This window comes from Pundamilia nyererei, unplaced genomic scaffold (genome assembly GCF_000239375.1).
Source record: "Pundamilia nyererei isolate P.nyererei 1_Seehausen unplaced genomic scaffold, PunNye1.0 scaffold00026, whole genome shotgun sequence".
Taxonomy (NCBI): domain Eukaryota; kingdom Metazoa; phylum Chordata; class Actinopteri; order Cichliformes; family Cichlidae; genus Pundamilia; species Pundamilia nyererei.
In genome coordinates, this window is record NW_005187427.1 from 2,790,764 (window position 1) to 2,807,983 (window position 17,220).

At 38.7% G+C, this 17,220-nt stretch overlaps 1 protein-coding gene across 4 annotated transcripts in view; it reads left to right on the top strand.

Annotated features, from left to right (window-relative positions):
- LOC102195462 (rho GTPase-activating protein 26) overlaps window positions 1-17,220 on the top strand; it is an 88,723-nt gene that overhangs the window by 55,292 nt on the left and 16,211 nt on the right. For all 4 annotated transcript variants that reach the window (XM_005727787.2, XM_005727785.2, XM_005727786.2 and 1 more), the window contains exons 17-21: window positions 1,110-1,168; window positions 6,206-6,311; window positions 7,930-8,089; window positions 8,890-9,028; window positions 9,689-9,872. In XM_005727787.2, coding sequence (XP_005727844.1) covers window positions 1,110-1,168; window positions 6,206-6,311; window positions 7,930-8,089; window positions 8,890-9,028; window positions 9,689-9,872 — 648 coding nt within the window. The remainder of the gene's footprint in view (window positions 1-1,109; window positions 1,169-6,205; window positions 6,312-7,929; window positions 8,090-8,889; window positions 9,029-9,688; window positions 9,873-17,220) is intronic.

Genomic DNA, 17,220 nt, shown 5'->3' on the forward strand with positions numbered 1-17,220 from the left:
GCAAAAAAAAATTCTTCCAGTGTTCACCGAGCATGAGTGCATTTTAACCTCCGTGACCGTGATGAATGAATTAAATGTGCTTTTTGTGTCTTGGAATTATTCCTCTTATTCTAAATTATAGCACTTTTCTGCACTTATCACATAATAACTTGTTAAAAAGACCTCTGGCCTGAATATATTTTGCTTGATTTTTGCTGTCATTTCTATCATTTGTGGTCTGTTTTTCTTTATTTTATACATGTTATTTACTCAGAGTTAATGCTGTGTCAAAACTGCCCGATATTCTGGTCATTACATTGCACGTTATAGTTAAATTACTTCCTCTGGTGTGGTGCAACAATAAGAGAAGGATTGCGATTGTGGGAAGCCAGAGATGAGCAGCTGAAATGGAAAGAAAATGTAAGGAAGGAATGAGAGTAGCAGAGGTGTTCATGCTGTGCTCAATCTGCTGTAGCTAAATGAATCTATGCTGTTCACAACACAAATCCACAGGCATACAAAGATTCGTATTCATTCCGTTGCCCGCAAGCACTTCGCCGGTACATAAACAGACAGATTTATAGAAACACCTGCTGTCAATTCTCTCGTACATACACCCATTTACACCATCAAGACCTCAAGTCAGGCCTCATTGAAGACCAGCAGGTGCCATTATTCACATCAGGCAGTAGGAGAAAGCTCATGTCAAGCTGGTGTGTAGAGAGAAAATATCAGAAGGTGAAGAAAATAGAAAAAGATAAATTGAAGAAAAAATGTCCCAACTAAACACCTAGGAATTATTTTGGTCTAAGCTACTAGATAGCAGTCTCCACTATCATAAAAAGAAGGAGTATCTTTTGTAAGAATAGTCTTTCCTTCCTCAAGTAGAGTTCCAGACTTCTAGAATGACTGCCAAGGCAGATTAGAGCTGTTCTGGCTGCACATGGTGGTCCAATACCATACTAAGACACTTCATCCTGGTGTTTCCTTTAATTTCTCTCCAAACTGTAGTGAGATGAGTGCTCGTACAGAACTCTTCAGATTTATTGGTTTTTCCAGAGAAGCCAATCCTAAGCTCTTGTTCCATTTTTCCTTGCTGATAATCTTCTCCTGACATCTTATGTTTCCAGAATGCTACCTGCACCTCTCATGACATACCAGTACCAGAGGAGCTTTATAAAAGCTGCCAGTGAGTAGTTTCCTTTTGCCTCCTGATATCTCGTTTTCTTCACAAAATGTCTGTTCAAGCTGTTTAAGTTGTTTAAAACCAACCTTGATATTAAATAGTGCAGACTTCTCTTCAAGGCTACCTTGGATAAAAATCGACTAGACAATGCTTAAATAGCTTTTGTTTGTTTTTAAATTAAGCTAATCCTGTTGATTCATTTCAGTTTATAAATGGTTGATTGGAGTTGGTGAAATTTTGCATTATGTTGGTTCTGAGAATAAAAAGTCTTGCACAAACACAAAAACAAACAATGACACTGTGTTGGGGGAATGACCCAGATCCGGATCCTGCTCCATGCCAACTTTTCAACAGGCTTAAAAAGCACAGCTGTGCCACTAACTATGTAAAAGAGAAATGAAAATTCATATTCATATTCATTCAGAGTCAGATTTTACAGGAGATTCAAAAATCCAGGAAGTATTCCTCCTGGGTGTTAAACACTGATTATCTACATCAGGATTCCCTAGAAGGTGAGACCTGCAGCTTCTTATTTGAACTTGTTAAATTGCAGCGTGGCTGTTATCTCACAGTTAGAGAGTCTTACAAATAAGTTTTCTAACTAAATGTTGTGCACACGGTTTGTTGGCTTTGCTGCCGATGGTGCGTCTGCTGTGATGGGCTGATTGGAGCAGCAGCCACACTCCGCTGTCCATTGTGGCGCAATGCACATTGCAGAACACGTTGCAGAGCCGAGAATTATGAAACAGAGTTTCATAAATACTCTGAAACTCTGCTTTTAATGTCAGTACATTAACATGGTGCCTCCTTTGCTATATGCAGATTTCCAGATGTGGTAAAAGAGGGCGATGTCCTGTAGACCACGCTTCCCAGGGAGGCAGAAAAAAAAAATCTGTCTTGAAATTAGACCACTGTCTTTAGAATAGTTAAATAGCATAGCTGGGCAAATGGTTATTTGTATCGCTGGATATGATCAGCTGTGTTTAAAGAGGAAAATAGGCTAAACGTCCTAAATTTGGTTAGTTGAAATTCATAATTATTCTATTATCACATTGACAGCAGTAATAACAGTTCACCAGGCCTCAGAGTATCTAGAACTACTCTGGCTTCTGAATTACTATCATAGAGATGTTCTATTTCCACAAATCCTTTGCTGGTAGAATATTTAATATGCTCCCATATGTTTATAAGTAGTTCAAAGTTTATGGTTGCTGTTTATTTTCCCTTCTTCTTTAGTAGAATTAGGAGAGTGACAATATATTCACTGGAAAACTCTCTTTATTCTCTAAATAAGGTGTTTTATGGTGTTCCTGTCTTGTTAGACGGTTTTTAATTAAACAGTTTATATACATACATAGCGGGTAACTGGTAACTCTGTCTATCCGGTGCGAGTTATACAATATTATAAGAAGCCTGGAGAGCTTATCAGAAACGGACAGCCAATTAAAGGTTTACTGTTTTGAATTTCAGTGGATCACACAGCAGCTGCAAAATGCTCCTTTTTGGTAACTGCACCTGATGGGTGTGGTTTGAGTCAGGAAACATATTTTATTAAAAGAAAAAAACCCTCAGCTTCCTGGAAGATAGATTGCCTGAACTCTCCAACAGCCATGGCAATCATTTCAGTGTATTAGATTCTTGTCATGAGGCTGCTAGGCTACAAAACAAGCTTTTGCAAGCACCAACTGATTTAGAACATGAAATGGAGACTTTGCATGAACCCCTCCTTTGCTAAATCTGTTCATTTGGATTTCCTTGTTTTTCTGTTTAACCATAGTTTAGCTTGCTTGGGTCGATTAACCATGGTTATCCATGTAGCTGCTTCCTATTTTTTAATGAATATTCGACACAGACAAAGTAGATTAGTACAAATCTAGTGTTGGAGGATGCTTTAGTGATTTGTTTTCTTTGTTTGGCAGTAGCTAATCGTATAGGATGCCAAGCTGACATAGGAAGGAAGTCCAGGAAACGACTGTCTGTTTCTGGCCACGGTACCAAGACAGGCTCTGCAGTGAATCCAATGAAGATTGTTTTTTATGAGTGTATTAAGAGAAAGGAAAAGAGGATGGCAGATAAGTCTACCAAGATAGCTCGGTTGAAAACAAGGCGGACCACCCATGTGATAATGGATGCGATTATGGTTTTTTAGTAATCATTAAAAAAATACTTGTGTTTGTGAAGTTGCTCTATAAGTTTACAGTTGTGTGCCTAACCTGACCTCTTTTCCGCGACACTCATTAGTTTGGTTGACGTCATAAATTTCTTTCAGAATGCATATGTGCAAGAAGGCACCTCTGTCTGTGTGACTTAGCTTTCGAATTTTTTTCCAAGGTGGAATTCTGCCGAAGCAGCAGGGTGTTTTTTAAAGACAGCGTCCTCATTTGAACTCTCTCTTTTAGGTCCTCCCTTTTTTTTCTCTCCTCTCTTTTACATGTATTCACCAACTCCGCCCACAAAATCTGATATTGCATCGTGCTCTTCCTCCTCAAATTTCACGAGAGACAGAATAGAAAAGAAAGTATAGAGTGTATGAAGAAAATGCTCTGACTCTGTCCGTCTTGTGTCTAATATTTATGTACATCACCAGAATTCCTTCCAATTGGGCTTTATTTCTCACTCCTACTAGGAGGAGTGATATTTTGTAAGGCATCTACAAAGATCTACCAAACGTTATTCACTTGCATTACTTAATGCAGTCCATAAGAAAGACCTGAGATGAGCCTCATCTCCGTGACACGTAAATCAAAGTCTTATTTTTTTAAGAAGCCAATTTAACAAGTACTGTTTCTTCCTGTTTAGCAAGTACTAATTGACATTAATCTTCTAAAGCACGATTATGCATGATAGACGGAGTTGTTTGTCGCCTTTGCTACAAAAGTGTCAGATAATCTTAAAGCTGAATAGGCAAATTTCTGGAAAATAATAGGTCAGGAAATACCCTGATCTGTAGGTTATAAACACATTATACTATGTTTGCAATATTTTTCTTCTATCCCTACATTTTCTATGATTTAATCCTTATTTTGGTACATTATGCGTGCCAGGATACATTAAACTTTAATTAAAAATTAAAGTTGCGGGCCATGGAAGATGGTTTAAAAATCATCCTTCAGTTGTGACATCAGCAAACCACTTCATCAGTCACAGATGTACCAGATTTTTCTTAATTTATTTTTTTAATCACTATATCTAGTGAGATATTTCTCTATATTTAATCACTTACTCCTGTGTGAGTTCAGACATATTGGCCTGTTCACTCATTTTAAATGACTGACTCATCTGGCATCCTGGCTGAACAGCATTGTGTCCAGTGAACACCATAGCAGGATTAATGATTAGCCAGTCACCACCAGCATGGGCAAGACACACAGGCTGTTTATAAAGACATTCTGCAGACTAAACTGTTACATTGCTGCTAGCGGTGCATACACACTAGTAACTAGAGCAGTGTGTCTTTGTGGATATTTAGGGCAGATGAAGAGGTAAAACAGAAGAAAAGCTGGTAGTAGCAATATTTCTAAATCCCCAGTCTTGCTTCCAGTTTTAATGCTAGAGCTTAAAGTCTTTTCAAAATGTCAGTTAAATGTTTGAAACAACCGAATGACGATTGAAAACAAATGTTTGTGCCATTTGACATATTAACAATGGATTTGTTTTGGCTGCTGTACATAATCATCTTGATCCGTCGATGTAAGTAACTGCTTCCCTACGGTCTTAAAAGCACCCAAAACTCAACTTGCATCACATTAGCAGCTTCCTCAATAATGAGAAAACAGGTTATTGGTGAATCAAGTGTAATTTCCTTGTTTATCTCTCTCCTGGGATGCGGTTGATGTTGGCTGGATTCCTACTCTTATTAAATTCAGAAAGCGTTTGATGGTGTCCTAAATCTACTCCGAAGAAAATTAAAGGTCTTCAGTACTGTAAAACCGAATGTGTATTCGTACTGTGCTGTGACTACACATGTCTGGGCTGAGGCTTAAAGAAAAACAAAGTTTTGTTTTTTTGTCCTTTTGTGCATGTGTGTAAAGCTGTGGGCACCATAATAAGGAATGCTGATTTTTATTTTTATTTTTTTTTTGTATATATGTGTGTCTGCTGGAGCCCAGCCCAGTTATGTAAGAAAATAATAAAATTATGGTTGCCTGTGTATAAGATGCTCTGTCAGTTGTGGGAGCGTTGCCTGGCACTGACAGCTGGGGCCTGAAGGTTGATATAGTGTGAGTCTGCTGTCATCTCTTTATTGACTAGCCCCGCAGGCTTGAGTTATTATAGTTATTCATCAGCAACAGGCTGTTCTGCCCTGCTTGCCACGGAGCTTTTCCACTTTGTAACAGTATTAAACACACAGTGCCAATAAATACCCACATGCATCCTCAGCTCTGTCTCTGCATCTTGTGGAGATAAACGTTTTAATATACGCTTCATAACTAGTTTGGCAATGGTACACAGAAACCCTGATTCCCTCTGAATATTTATCACCTACCTAACCTTGTTTATGACACTCATTGCATCAGTTGGTTTCCTAAATCAGCTGGACTATTTTTTTTTTTCTCACAAAAATGGCACAAACATGAGTTTATGGTGCGTTTTCATAGAACTGCAGGTTGATACTCATAGTGATTATATAGAATGCCAAGATGGCATATGTGGGTCTGATTTTTAATTATTATTGGAAAACAATGTGTTTACCAAAGAATATAAGCAGCTTAAGACTGTGTTAGGATGATAGTTGGTTGTAGCGACAGGAAAAAGGATGTGAAATATCTGTGTGACATCTAAGAACTCCACCGAGTCTGGATGTTATTCAGACTTTTATTTTATTGAAATCTTGGGTATACTTGTTTAATTTCTGTGGCGTGTATTGGAATGACTGCTTTTTAGTGTCTACAACAAAAATAAAAAAGGGATCACGACTGCTTTGCATGGTTGCAAAATTACCTGTTTGATGGCTTTGTATGTGCTTGTTTGTGTCAATAAAGATATAATAATCAGCGACACACTTGAATCTCTCAAGTCTTAATATGTGTCTCTATCCAGAGATGGACAATCCAGAGGCTAGAGTAACAGAGGTCCACGCGCTAGTGCACCGGCTACCAGAGAAGAACAGACAGATGCTGGAGCTGCTGGTGAAGCACCTGGCCAAGTAAGTGGAAAAATTGCACACATGGGACAAGAGGTGTAACTGCATTATACGCTGTTCATTTCTAAAGCAGTTTAACACTGTGTAGTGTTATGAGCATTAGCGACTCCATTTAAATTGCTATAATGCTTCTTTGCTTAATTGCTGTCCAAAAGAATTAATGCTCAGCGTAATCTGTTGACCACATGCACTAATGCTGTGTGTACTGAAAATAGAAACCCATCCGCTAACCACTAGGCGAAATCTATTTCTGGACTTGGGCCTTTAAAAAGAAAGACGGGCTAGTGGCCGGATGCAGGTATTTCTGTCAGTACCAAGAAGAGTTAATCAGACCTTATTCTCAGTGTCTAGTTTACAATTGGATTAAAAGTGGTTAAAAGGTTAAGAAATTGCACATATATTTTTTTATGTAATGTAATTTTAAACTTTACTTGTTTCTGATGCCAATCCCGACTTTCCCAGCAAGATTAGCGCTCGACTTTAAGTTCACCCACCTAGTAAAACCCCTTGTCACAATTTAGACTTTTGCTTCAATGCTTTAGATGCTGCTGTACTGTACACATGCAGTGGTGCTTTGTATTGTACAGGTGAGAGAAATTGTGAATAAAACCCATTGTCTTTCTGCAGGTCACATTCTGCAAGTTGCTGTAACACATAAGCAGAGCTAGCATGATACCGCTAGCTTAAGTCTACTTATTTCTCCAAAGCACCCAACTTGCTTTGTGTTTTCAGTGTAAACCCGCATCTAAGCCCCCATGGCTTTATCTGGCTTTTCTTCAACAGCAACAGCATGATACAATCTGTGGTAATGAGGACATAAGCCGCATTTAAACCACATGTAGGTGAACGCATTTGCAGAGAGTTCCGAGGACATGTTACCTGGGTTTAGTGGATTACAGCTGCCAATAGCTATTATCATCACAGGCTTATAGGTAGAGGCTGGATCACACTGTAGCTCAGCTCTCTGTGTCATTTTGTTCATGTATGATTTAAGATTTATTGCATTGTTCAGTGTACACAATGAGGTTTGTAATGGTTGAGATTTAATGAGAGCGTAAGTGTAAGCCAAATGTATTATTATGTCACAATCAGGTTTAACATATTCTCCCTCATTATGATTTTCCTGCTTTAATGTCATTTTTTTGGACTGCTTAGGCAATGCGCCGATCTATCTTGACTGAGCTCTTACATTTTATATGAGTTTCTTTTCTTTTCTTTTTTTTTCTTTTTTTTTTGTAACCTGTGTTGTTTGGCAGCTTTTGAAATCAGGATTGTGATCTGAATGCAGTGAAAACACATTTGCTTTTCCTGTAAGCTCTATAAAGTCTCTGCAGGCTCCTCCTGTTCATTTGTTTCTTTTGTCTGTTTGTTTATTCATATATGTTAGTGTTATTTCTGTTATTATACACAGGAGAAAAAAAAATAAGAGTTGCTTCTCCTGAAAATGGGTAAAATAAGTGAGGCTGTATATTTAGGTAATAATTATGTGAGTGATGCGTCATGTGAGACTTTGTTAATGTAAGAAAAAAACTGTCAGGAACTGTAGCTTCAAATCGTGTCAAGTTCCACGTTTCTAATTTGGATTTACTGTGTCGCCCTTTTCTTTGTGTAACCTTAATAGTGTGGCCAGTCACCATCAACAAAACCTCATGACCATTGCCAATCTGGGTGTAGTCTTTGGACCAACTCTGCTCCGCCCACAGGAGGAGACTGTTGCAGCCATCATGGACATTAAATTCCAGAACATTGTTGTGGAGATCCTCATAGAGCACCATGAGAGGGTAAGATGATGCATAACCTTAATGAGTAGCATAACTGCAGAGAGATTAAATGCACCCGTTACACAGACATTGTGTATTTATACAGACACATAGACAAACACACACAGCTCAAGTTGGCACTCCTCAGTCTTTTGACTTTCCCAGACTACTGCTGTATCTACTGGAATGTGTGAAAATATAGTAAAAGAAAGCAAAAATCTTTAACACGCTTGTCTCACCATAGTGAAGAAGCATGTACAGTGTCACAGGCGATTAACACAGCATGCAATAACAAACTAAAAAGCATATTTGAAAACTAATAGACTTATGTAATCGGTTCGAGGAAGGCGGAGGTAAAAAAAAAATTACTGCCTGTGTTTATTTTTATCACGTCGTGGGGATTTTACTTTCCTGACTGTACTTAAAGTGGAAGGAAATTTCAGTAATGCCATGATCACTGCCACAAATCTCAGACTAGACCCAGCAATGTCCCCTGTTGTTAAATCTCTACATGTGTAATTACTCTCATTTAAAAGATGTTTCACACGCAGCTGCAAGCAGCTTTGTTGCAGTGTTCTGTAATTGCAATGGTTGAAGCTCTGCTGCAAAATAAAAAAAATCCAGGAACTAATATTCAGTGTAATGCTTCTGCTCACAAATGAATTAATGTCTGTCCTCAACATAATGGGCAAGGGCGGTGAATTATTGTTTGCTTTTATATCACTGGAATCAAATTTAAATTTGCCAAAGCACTATTTACATATTTATGCACTGTGCTGTTTCTTAGTTTGTATTTAATTCTGATTGTCTTGTTTGTGCAGATATTCAGGGACATGCCGAATTCTTCTTTGTCCAACACGCAGCTGAAAACGCCCAGGAGGAGGAGCACAGACAGCAAAACTCCTTCCTGCAGCGAAAGGCCACTCACGCTTTTCCACACCCCGACACATTCTCACAAGGGTAAACTGAAGGACATGACCTCATGCAAATGATTTATTTTTATTTTTTGTAGGATTTCTTTATTTAATTTTTGGTTTTTTTTAAAAGCATCTGTTTGTTTGCATTAAAACATAGACAACACAGGTATACCAAACAAACCGAACAACAAACAGAACAATTCCTAATTCCTTCAGCCACCTATTAAAGGGAGGAAGTTTGTCAGACATGCAGGATTGCAGTGGAATTTTCCTTGCTAACAGCTTTGATAAGTAAACCTCATAATGATCTTTCGTACTCTTGAATAAAGCACCCAAAATAATGCTGTAAGGGGGGGCTCCCTATTAAAAGCCTTGGTGAAAAACAAAAAAAGTGACCCCTAAAGGTCAGTAATCTGTTACACTAAATAAGAATGCAAGGTTTTTACCTCTCAGCTGTAAAAGGCTGTTGGAGTATTTTCGTCACACCGCCAGGTGAGCGGAAGGACAGGTGGCTTTGACACCAGAGTTTGTGAATATGATAACCCAGGAACGAGTCAACGTAGGATTTTCAAACTAATACCATAAGTGCATCTACTAAAAATCTCAGATGAGAGTGGTTGCCAGTTTTTCTAAATAGTTCAAACCATTTTTATGAAATGAGAAAGCCCCAAGGAATGCACCACTCACACATTTACTCTTACAGGTGAGAAAAGGAACAGTGTTGGCAACGCCACAGCTGCTGACCTGCAACACTCGGTGTCCTCGTCTGCTAACTGTAACAGCAGCAGCAGCAGTAGCAGCAGCAGCAGCCAAGGTCGAACCCCGAGACACAGCCTGACAAGCAATGATGGCGAGCAGGACAGCCGGCAGAACCGGCCCACATCACTGTGAGTAGGACAGCATTACGAAATAAGGTTAACCCAAGTAGTTTCTAACAGATGCACCAGCATAAATACGTGCACTCGATTTAAACATTAAAATGGCACAGTGCACTGTCACCTCACAGCAAGAGTGTCCTTGATTCGAATGCACTGGAGAGCTGGGACGTTTCTGTGTGGAGTGTGCATCTTTCATAAGGGACTCTGGCTCAATCCCACAGTCTAAAAGCATGCTTCTCAGGCTAACTGATGATTCTAAATCGGCAGTAGATGTGAGCGACCTGGGTGTACGCAGCCTCTCGCCCTGTGACAGCTGTGATGGACTTGTTTTGTTCACTGAAAGCATCTATGAGTTGGTGATTTACATAAAATCAACAAGAATTTTAAGAAGAAAATTAAGGTAGTAAAGATAACTTAGCAGTCTAATGGTTTTTTAAAGGGTATTTTGAACATATTAATATATGAGGTACAGCAGATAAAGCTCTGTGCACAAATATGAAAACATTTAACTTCAAATATACATACAAACTAAAAAATATATACACTATGTGAACTGTTTTCAATCACACTGATGAAACACTGTGCTACATATTTGTATATCAGTATACATCTCCATCTATGGTTGCCAGGAGCTTAGTGAAGTATACTTTTGACTGGCTGGTTAAATCCCAAAAGATTCTGGTGAAGTTCTGCAGCTGTCTGCTTCTCCTGAATGAATAAAATGTAAAAATAGCTGCTGCATAATCTAGCCAAGCAGGTTTTGATGCAATGAAAAAGCATAAATGGTACTTGATATTTGTCATGCTGTGCAAAAGCTGAGTTTTTTTCTTTCTTTCATGATCTGTTGCAAAGCAGCATGACAAAAGTGGCAAACGTACATCCAGTCATAAACCCCTTTCTTCACTGACGAGAGGGTGACATGCAGCAGATGACATGTCCCACGTGGAGTCGATGCACCTTAAATCCAACTTCTAAAAGATTGTGACTTTGGTTTTTTTCAGTGCACTTTTAGTTTAAAACTCAATGTATGGCATTAAAAAGTTGGTATGGTAATAAGTGTCTCAGATTTACCTCTCACAGTGTGTTCGCTTGTCAGATTATCTTGTCTGATTGACAGTTTAAGAACTGAAACCAGCTGAGATAAAAATATTATCACAGGGCTGACTGAACCTGTCTCCTGCTGAAAATAACCATGTTTTTATGTAAACGTTAAATCTGGAACTCACAGAGACAAAGGTTGGCCAGGCATATGGTCTGACACACAAATGTACAGGAACACAAACAATATCTTCTGTCTGTCATCCTGATATTATTTTATGGTGTTTGTTGTTAACATGCACCTAGTTATAAAGACTGCAGGCCCAGTCTGTCACCAATAATTGTTTCTCCTTCTCTTCCACTGATACTGCCACTCATTCTCCTTTATTACCTCCCACAGCTTGGAATTCATTTTTTAATTTTCTCAACAGCATGCTACTGTTCCACCCAGCCTTTGTTTATTAACTTTGTTATTTGTGTGAGTTCTGTGTCAATTTTGCATCTTCAATCTGAACTTTGATTAATGTTAGAAATGAACGGCGATCAGTACTGTAAGGTTTCCTTCATCAAACAACAAAAATACTTTTGGCTGCTGATTACTTGAGTATGGCTGTGGACTGTAGCAGAACAGGAACATACCTCCTGCCCTTGTTGATGATGTTGTTCCTGGGATTCACTGGAGCCACTTGCCTAGCTTGGGAGTCACTGTACCTAGTGCTTCTATTACCACTGGGACCACTTGTCAAGTCAAATTGTTGAATGTTGTCATTGTGTTTCTTAAATTTGTAAAGTCTCAGTTCAAGCAGTAGGATTAAAAAGAGATTCCTTTGATCCTGACCACCTCTCCAGCCGCTCTGTGCTGGGGGAGGTTTTATTGTAGATACATCTTATCTGAAAGATCTGTTTCTTTTGTTGGAAGCTTCCTGCTTTTATGACCCTTTTGGTGAGCAGGAGGTACACACAAACGCACCCCCATGACACACACACACACACACACGAGTTCTTGCACACACATACACACACACATAGTGCCTTCCCATATGGAAAAGAAATAGTAAAAACATATATGATTTACTCATGAAAGTGGCCACTTTCTCATTACTTTCATATATTTTTTTAGTAAGTATACAAAACATACAAGTTTCATTATATAATTTTTCAAGGGATCTTATATGTGTTTTCACTCTTGTATGCTTTTCATACAGGTTTCATACAAGACAGATAAAAACTTTATAAGATTTTATATATATCTTTTCCATATGGGTTGTCTTAGAACCATTGGGGGGGTTTACGGTGGGAGGTGCTTGTGCTGTGATGTGTATTGTAACTGTCATGTCAATAAAAAGGCTACGAGGGGAGCTGCTCTTTGAAGGATTTGGGCTAGAGACAGGTGAGGAGCATTGCTCCACTGCCTGGTTCTGACCAAAGCTCTCCCTCGTTAGCGAGTAAAAGACCGGTTGAAGATGTTCTGTCTTGTTTTCGTTCTTCTTGAGGAATAAGTCTCTAAACTAGCGGGGCCTGTGGAAACACAGACTCAACACCACTGTTACCTTCACCCTCCACATCTTCTCTGACCCCTTGGTACTTCTGCAGCTTCCTTCTTCTTGATGTTGCTGTCATTCAGAACTGTTACATCGATCACTACGGCCGTCTTCCTCTGTTTGTCTACCACCACTATGTCTGGTTGGATAGCCATCACCGTTTTGTCTCTCTTTATCTGGACGTCCCACAGGATCGTATCTCGGTCATTTTTCACCACCCTTCCATTTTGACCTCAGGACTTCCAGGCCATACTCGCCACAGATGTTTCTGTACACTATGCCGGCCACTTGGTTATGGAGTTCCATGTATGCCCTGCCAGCTAACATCTTACACCCTGCTGTTATGTGCTGGATTGTCTCGGGGCCATCTTTACACAGCCTGCACCTGAGGGCTTGCCTGATGTGATAGACCCCAGCCCAGAGCTTGTTCCTGTGCTGCCATGATTACTGCCTCTTTCAGTCCAGCTTTGTCCAGCCACTGGTAGGACTTCTGGAGGTCAGCCACTTCCTCGGTCTGCTGGTGGTACAGATAGGGGTCTATCCTTCCATGATGGATCCTCCTTATCCTCTTCTGTCTTGGGTTTCTGCTGCCTGAGGTATTCACTGAGTATGCGGTCGTTTGGAGCCATCCTTATGATGTATTTGAAGTATTTTCCTGTTTCTTATGGTATGCTTATATTTGGCTTAAATGCTATCTTTACTAATCACAATAGATCAATCAGTAAAAAAACAAAATAAATAAAAAAAATCATCATTTGATCTTTAATACTAATATTACTGAAAGCATTTTTTTTTCCAAACGAAAGCCAATGGCTGTATATAGACAGTATACTCTATATTGTGTGTACAACATAAAACAAAAGATGTATGCCCGTATGCTGTAGTGATACAATTGAAATTTAATGGGCTCCATGCAACTGCTGCTCTGCTTGATGGAGAGAAAGCTAACGGATAAAAAAAGTTTATGCATACAAAAAGTCACAACTTACATTTTTCATCGTTTAATAATTTGAGTGATTTGTGCACACAATTCATAGAAAACACATACTTTATATTCCAGGTGTAATAATAAATGTATTTGGGATTTTTTTTTTAAACTGAGCCCAGGGTCCACATTAGGATGTCTAGAGAAGTGTTATTCGTGATATATGAAATAAGAATGCACAGCAGGAACAGGTGCTTTAAGAGATGCTCTGAAGAATACAGAGAACAGCCGACAGAGAAAAGGGCTTTTTTGGAAACTCTTTGCTTTATGAGTCACAAGGAAGAAGCATTTAATGACTGTAGTGAACAACCTGTGAGCTATGATAGAGCACCTAATGGTGTATGCAATTATATGTTCAAAGCCTGCTATCCTTATGTTTTTTCCTTTTATCCCCTTATACTTGTGCTTGGGCAGAACCGTATGTTTGATGTAATTGTTTTTTATACTTTGTCCCTTTCTGTTTGCACTGTATGTCTCCAAGCATGTTAAAGGTAAATTCGAACTTGCTTAATTTACTTTGCTTTATTTACTTCTGCTTTTTGGTGTATATGCCAAAGGTTACTGCAGGGTCCTTGGTTTGAGGTTTGGGTGTCATTTGCTGTCTCCCTGCTTTCATGCCTGCCCATCCTCTGAAAATAAGGCCTTTAAAATTCCTACAATCGAGAAAGAAAAGAAAAAAATCACCTGCATGGAATCAAAACTCTACCAGCTCAGTGTGAACAGACACACATTAGAGGATTTTCGATTTAACTGTTGAGGGATTTTCAGCCAGAGTGAATACACTACACCTTGGGGAAAAGAGTCTTTCCTAAGCTGCTGGACTGAACTAGCAAAGATAGATATGTGTAACTGACTCTGATCCCAGCTCGGATCATCATTTCATATTCTCCCAGAGCCACATCACAAATTGGCAGGAAAAACCAGCCTCAGCGACCTCATCATATGCGCAGAGCTACAGAGCAACCGGTTGACATCGTTAGCTCTGTCTGTTCTCCTATTCCCTACTACTATTTGTCAGGTGCTTTTTACAAACCTGCAAACCTTTGACTATGTCTAGAGGCAAACCTAAAAGAGATGTCAGTCTGCAATGCACTGGGGTCTGAGTTGGGTCAAATCTACGAGGTCGACGGTGGCCTGGACCTGATGTTCTAAGGTGAAAATGTAAATGCCAAAAACCTCCTGCTCTGCTCTGCTCTTGTCTCTTTGTGAAAGTCAGTGAATTGTTTTGTATTTATCGTGCTGTTTTTTTATTTTTAATGAAAAGAAAGCAAAGCAAAAAAATAATTGTTTAGTGGAGATTGATTAGTATAGAGAGAGTGAAAAAAACACTCTCACGTGCCATCAATGAGAGGAAGAAGAAAAACATCCATTAAGGATTTGTAGACAGGCTGTCATCAAGATACTCCCTCCTAACAGCATAACACCCTTTTACACACATGCATTACCAGATTACATGTGTCTGCTTTGGCTGCTTTTATTGATAAACAGCTTGTTTATATAAATATTTTTTCTCCTTCCTGCTCTCAGGATATTACAGATATTACACTGATTACTTCAGAGCTCTAATAAGGGATGAATTCATGCCACCATCAGTAAAAATGGACATGTAGTATAAGTAAAAACCAGCCTCTCACTTTTCTCGGCACTACTTTAACCTTGCGTACATGCTGGGCTCTGTGACAAAAGAAGTAAGTAAAATTTATGATTCTCATTGCTAAAATGTTCTCAGAGCTTTTTGCACCCTTGTGTTTTGAGTCCAGACTCAACATTTGCAGGCAATTCTGGGGTCAATCTGATTTATTTCTTAAACTATAAATTCTTGTTTAAGGCTGTAAACTGTATTTGTCGCTCTCACATCTGCAGAGGCAAACACTACATGGTGGTGTTGTGACTCAGCAGCATGAAGTCCACTTTAAAAACAAAAGAAAAAGAATCAGGCAGCTGATTCAATGACTACAGGTCATATTCGTTGCAAAATAAACACGAGATTCACCATGAAATATTCAGATTATTTATAATTGCATTGTTAATTCTCAAAATGTATCCTTGCATAGTTTTACTGACATAGAAGTTGGTCCCCTCTTGCCGTGTCTATCACAGTGATCTGTGATTAGTGACAGTTAAAGGGTGCTGTCCACACTGATTGATTTTTTTTTTAATGTTGATTGATCTCTGAGTGGAGAATAAAGTAGAAAAGGGTGGATCAGTTACTGTGACTCTGCTGATCCTGATAAAGCCACGGTGATAATATCAAAGTGCCTTTTTGAGCTTATTTAAACCAAATGATCTCACTTCCTGTCCTGTTACTAGTTTATTTACCAGAGTTCAGAGTTAACATCAAGTTGATATAGTTTGACTTTCTAATAATTTATTTTCTAAAGTAAATTAACAAGTTAGAAGTTAGAAGTTGCAAGATTGATCTTCCAACTCGTACTTCTCTCACTCTGGAGTTGCCAAATACTGATGGTGTAAGAAGAGCTCCAAAATAATTATGAAGGGGGTGAAACTGTTTCTAGATGTTTCTAAGGTCAACAAAGATATATGTATCACTTATCATCTTTGTTTATGTGTGTTTGTCTTGTTCTGTGTGCACTGAGTTACTGATCTAAAAGCTATTTTACTGATGCTTTTATTGTAGTGTCCCTAAAACATCCATCCATCCTCAGCTCATTCAGTTTCCCTGGACAGGTTGCCAGTCTGTCACAGGGTCCCTGAAACAAAACATCACAAAACTAACTCTTAAATATAGCTACGTCACCATAGCAACCATATGTTACATCATCAAAAAAAGGGAAAGGCTGTTATAATATAGAATAGAGCCGACTATGAATCTGTTGACGCTGTGCAGAGAGGGAGATAAGAGGAAAAAATAATAATCCTCTGACTCACCAATGTGATGTTATATAAATGAATGAGGGGATTGATCTGACACTGGAAGAAAAAGAGTACAGTCTGCTTTTGCTAGGCAGGTGCAGATTGTTAAAATAAAATAATAAAGAAGCCATATCTTTACAGCAGCCCATTTATTAGAGTTTCTCTCTTTTTACCATTTTTAGTGGAAGGATATATAGAATTTTTCACCTCACTGTTCATTCAAATTACTTCTTCTGTTTGGTATGGTAAAAAAAATCTTCACAGAATTTAAAATTACCTCTCAAAGTATTTCACAAATAGAAAATTCTACTCAGATTTCCTGTACTTTCTGGCTACCTTTTGAATCCACTATAACATATCAAATGCTACTATGTTGGCACTGTTGGCTATAATATGTCCTTTTACCTCCATTCTTCTAATAAATTATCACTGATTATGGGGGCAAATTGAGTATTTTAAAGGCCAGTTAAATGTGTTCACTTGTTGGATTCCTGGTGATTGAAGCAATCAGAAGTAGCTCAAGAATCAGTTTGAAATCTTTTTAAACAATTGAGGCAAATTGCTTGTGCTATTAAGAATAAGAAGACCTGCAAATAAGACTCCCAGGAAAAATTCAGTTTAGAAATAGGTGTATAAATATACCACTTTTTTTTTTAGTATTTAGCTTTTATGAGTAACACAAGTAAGAAGAAGCAAAGGCTTCCAAAAGAAAGCCCAAAATAAACGTCGACGTAGGGGATGATGCACAGCAGCATGGCTGTGTTTTCAGTGCTGTGAATGCACAACAGTGGGTGTTCTGGTTCTTTGTGACTCTGCTGGCTTAATTTACATGCCAGTTCCCTTTCAGTCGATTCACTCGGTACAACACATAAGTATGGGATATCACGCCCTCGCGTGTCCTGGCTGAAGAAACCTTTAT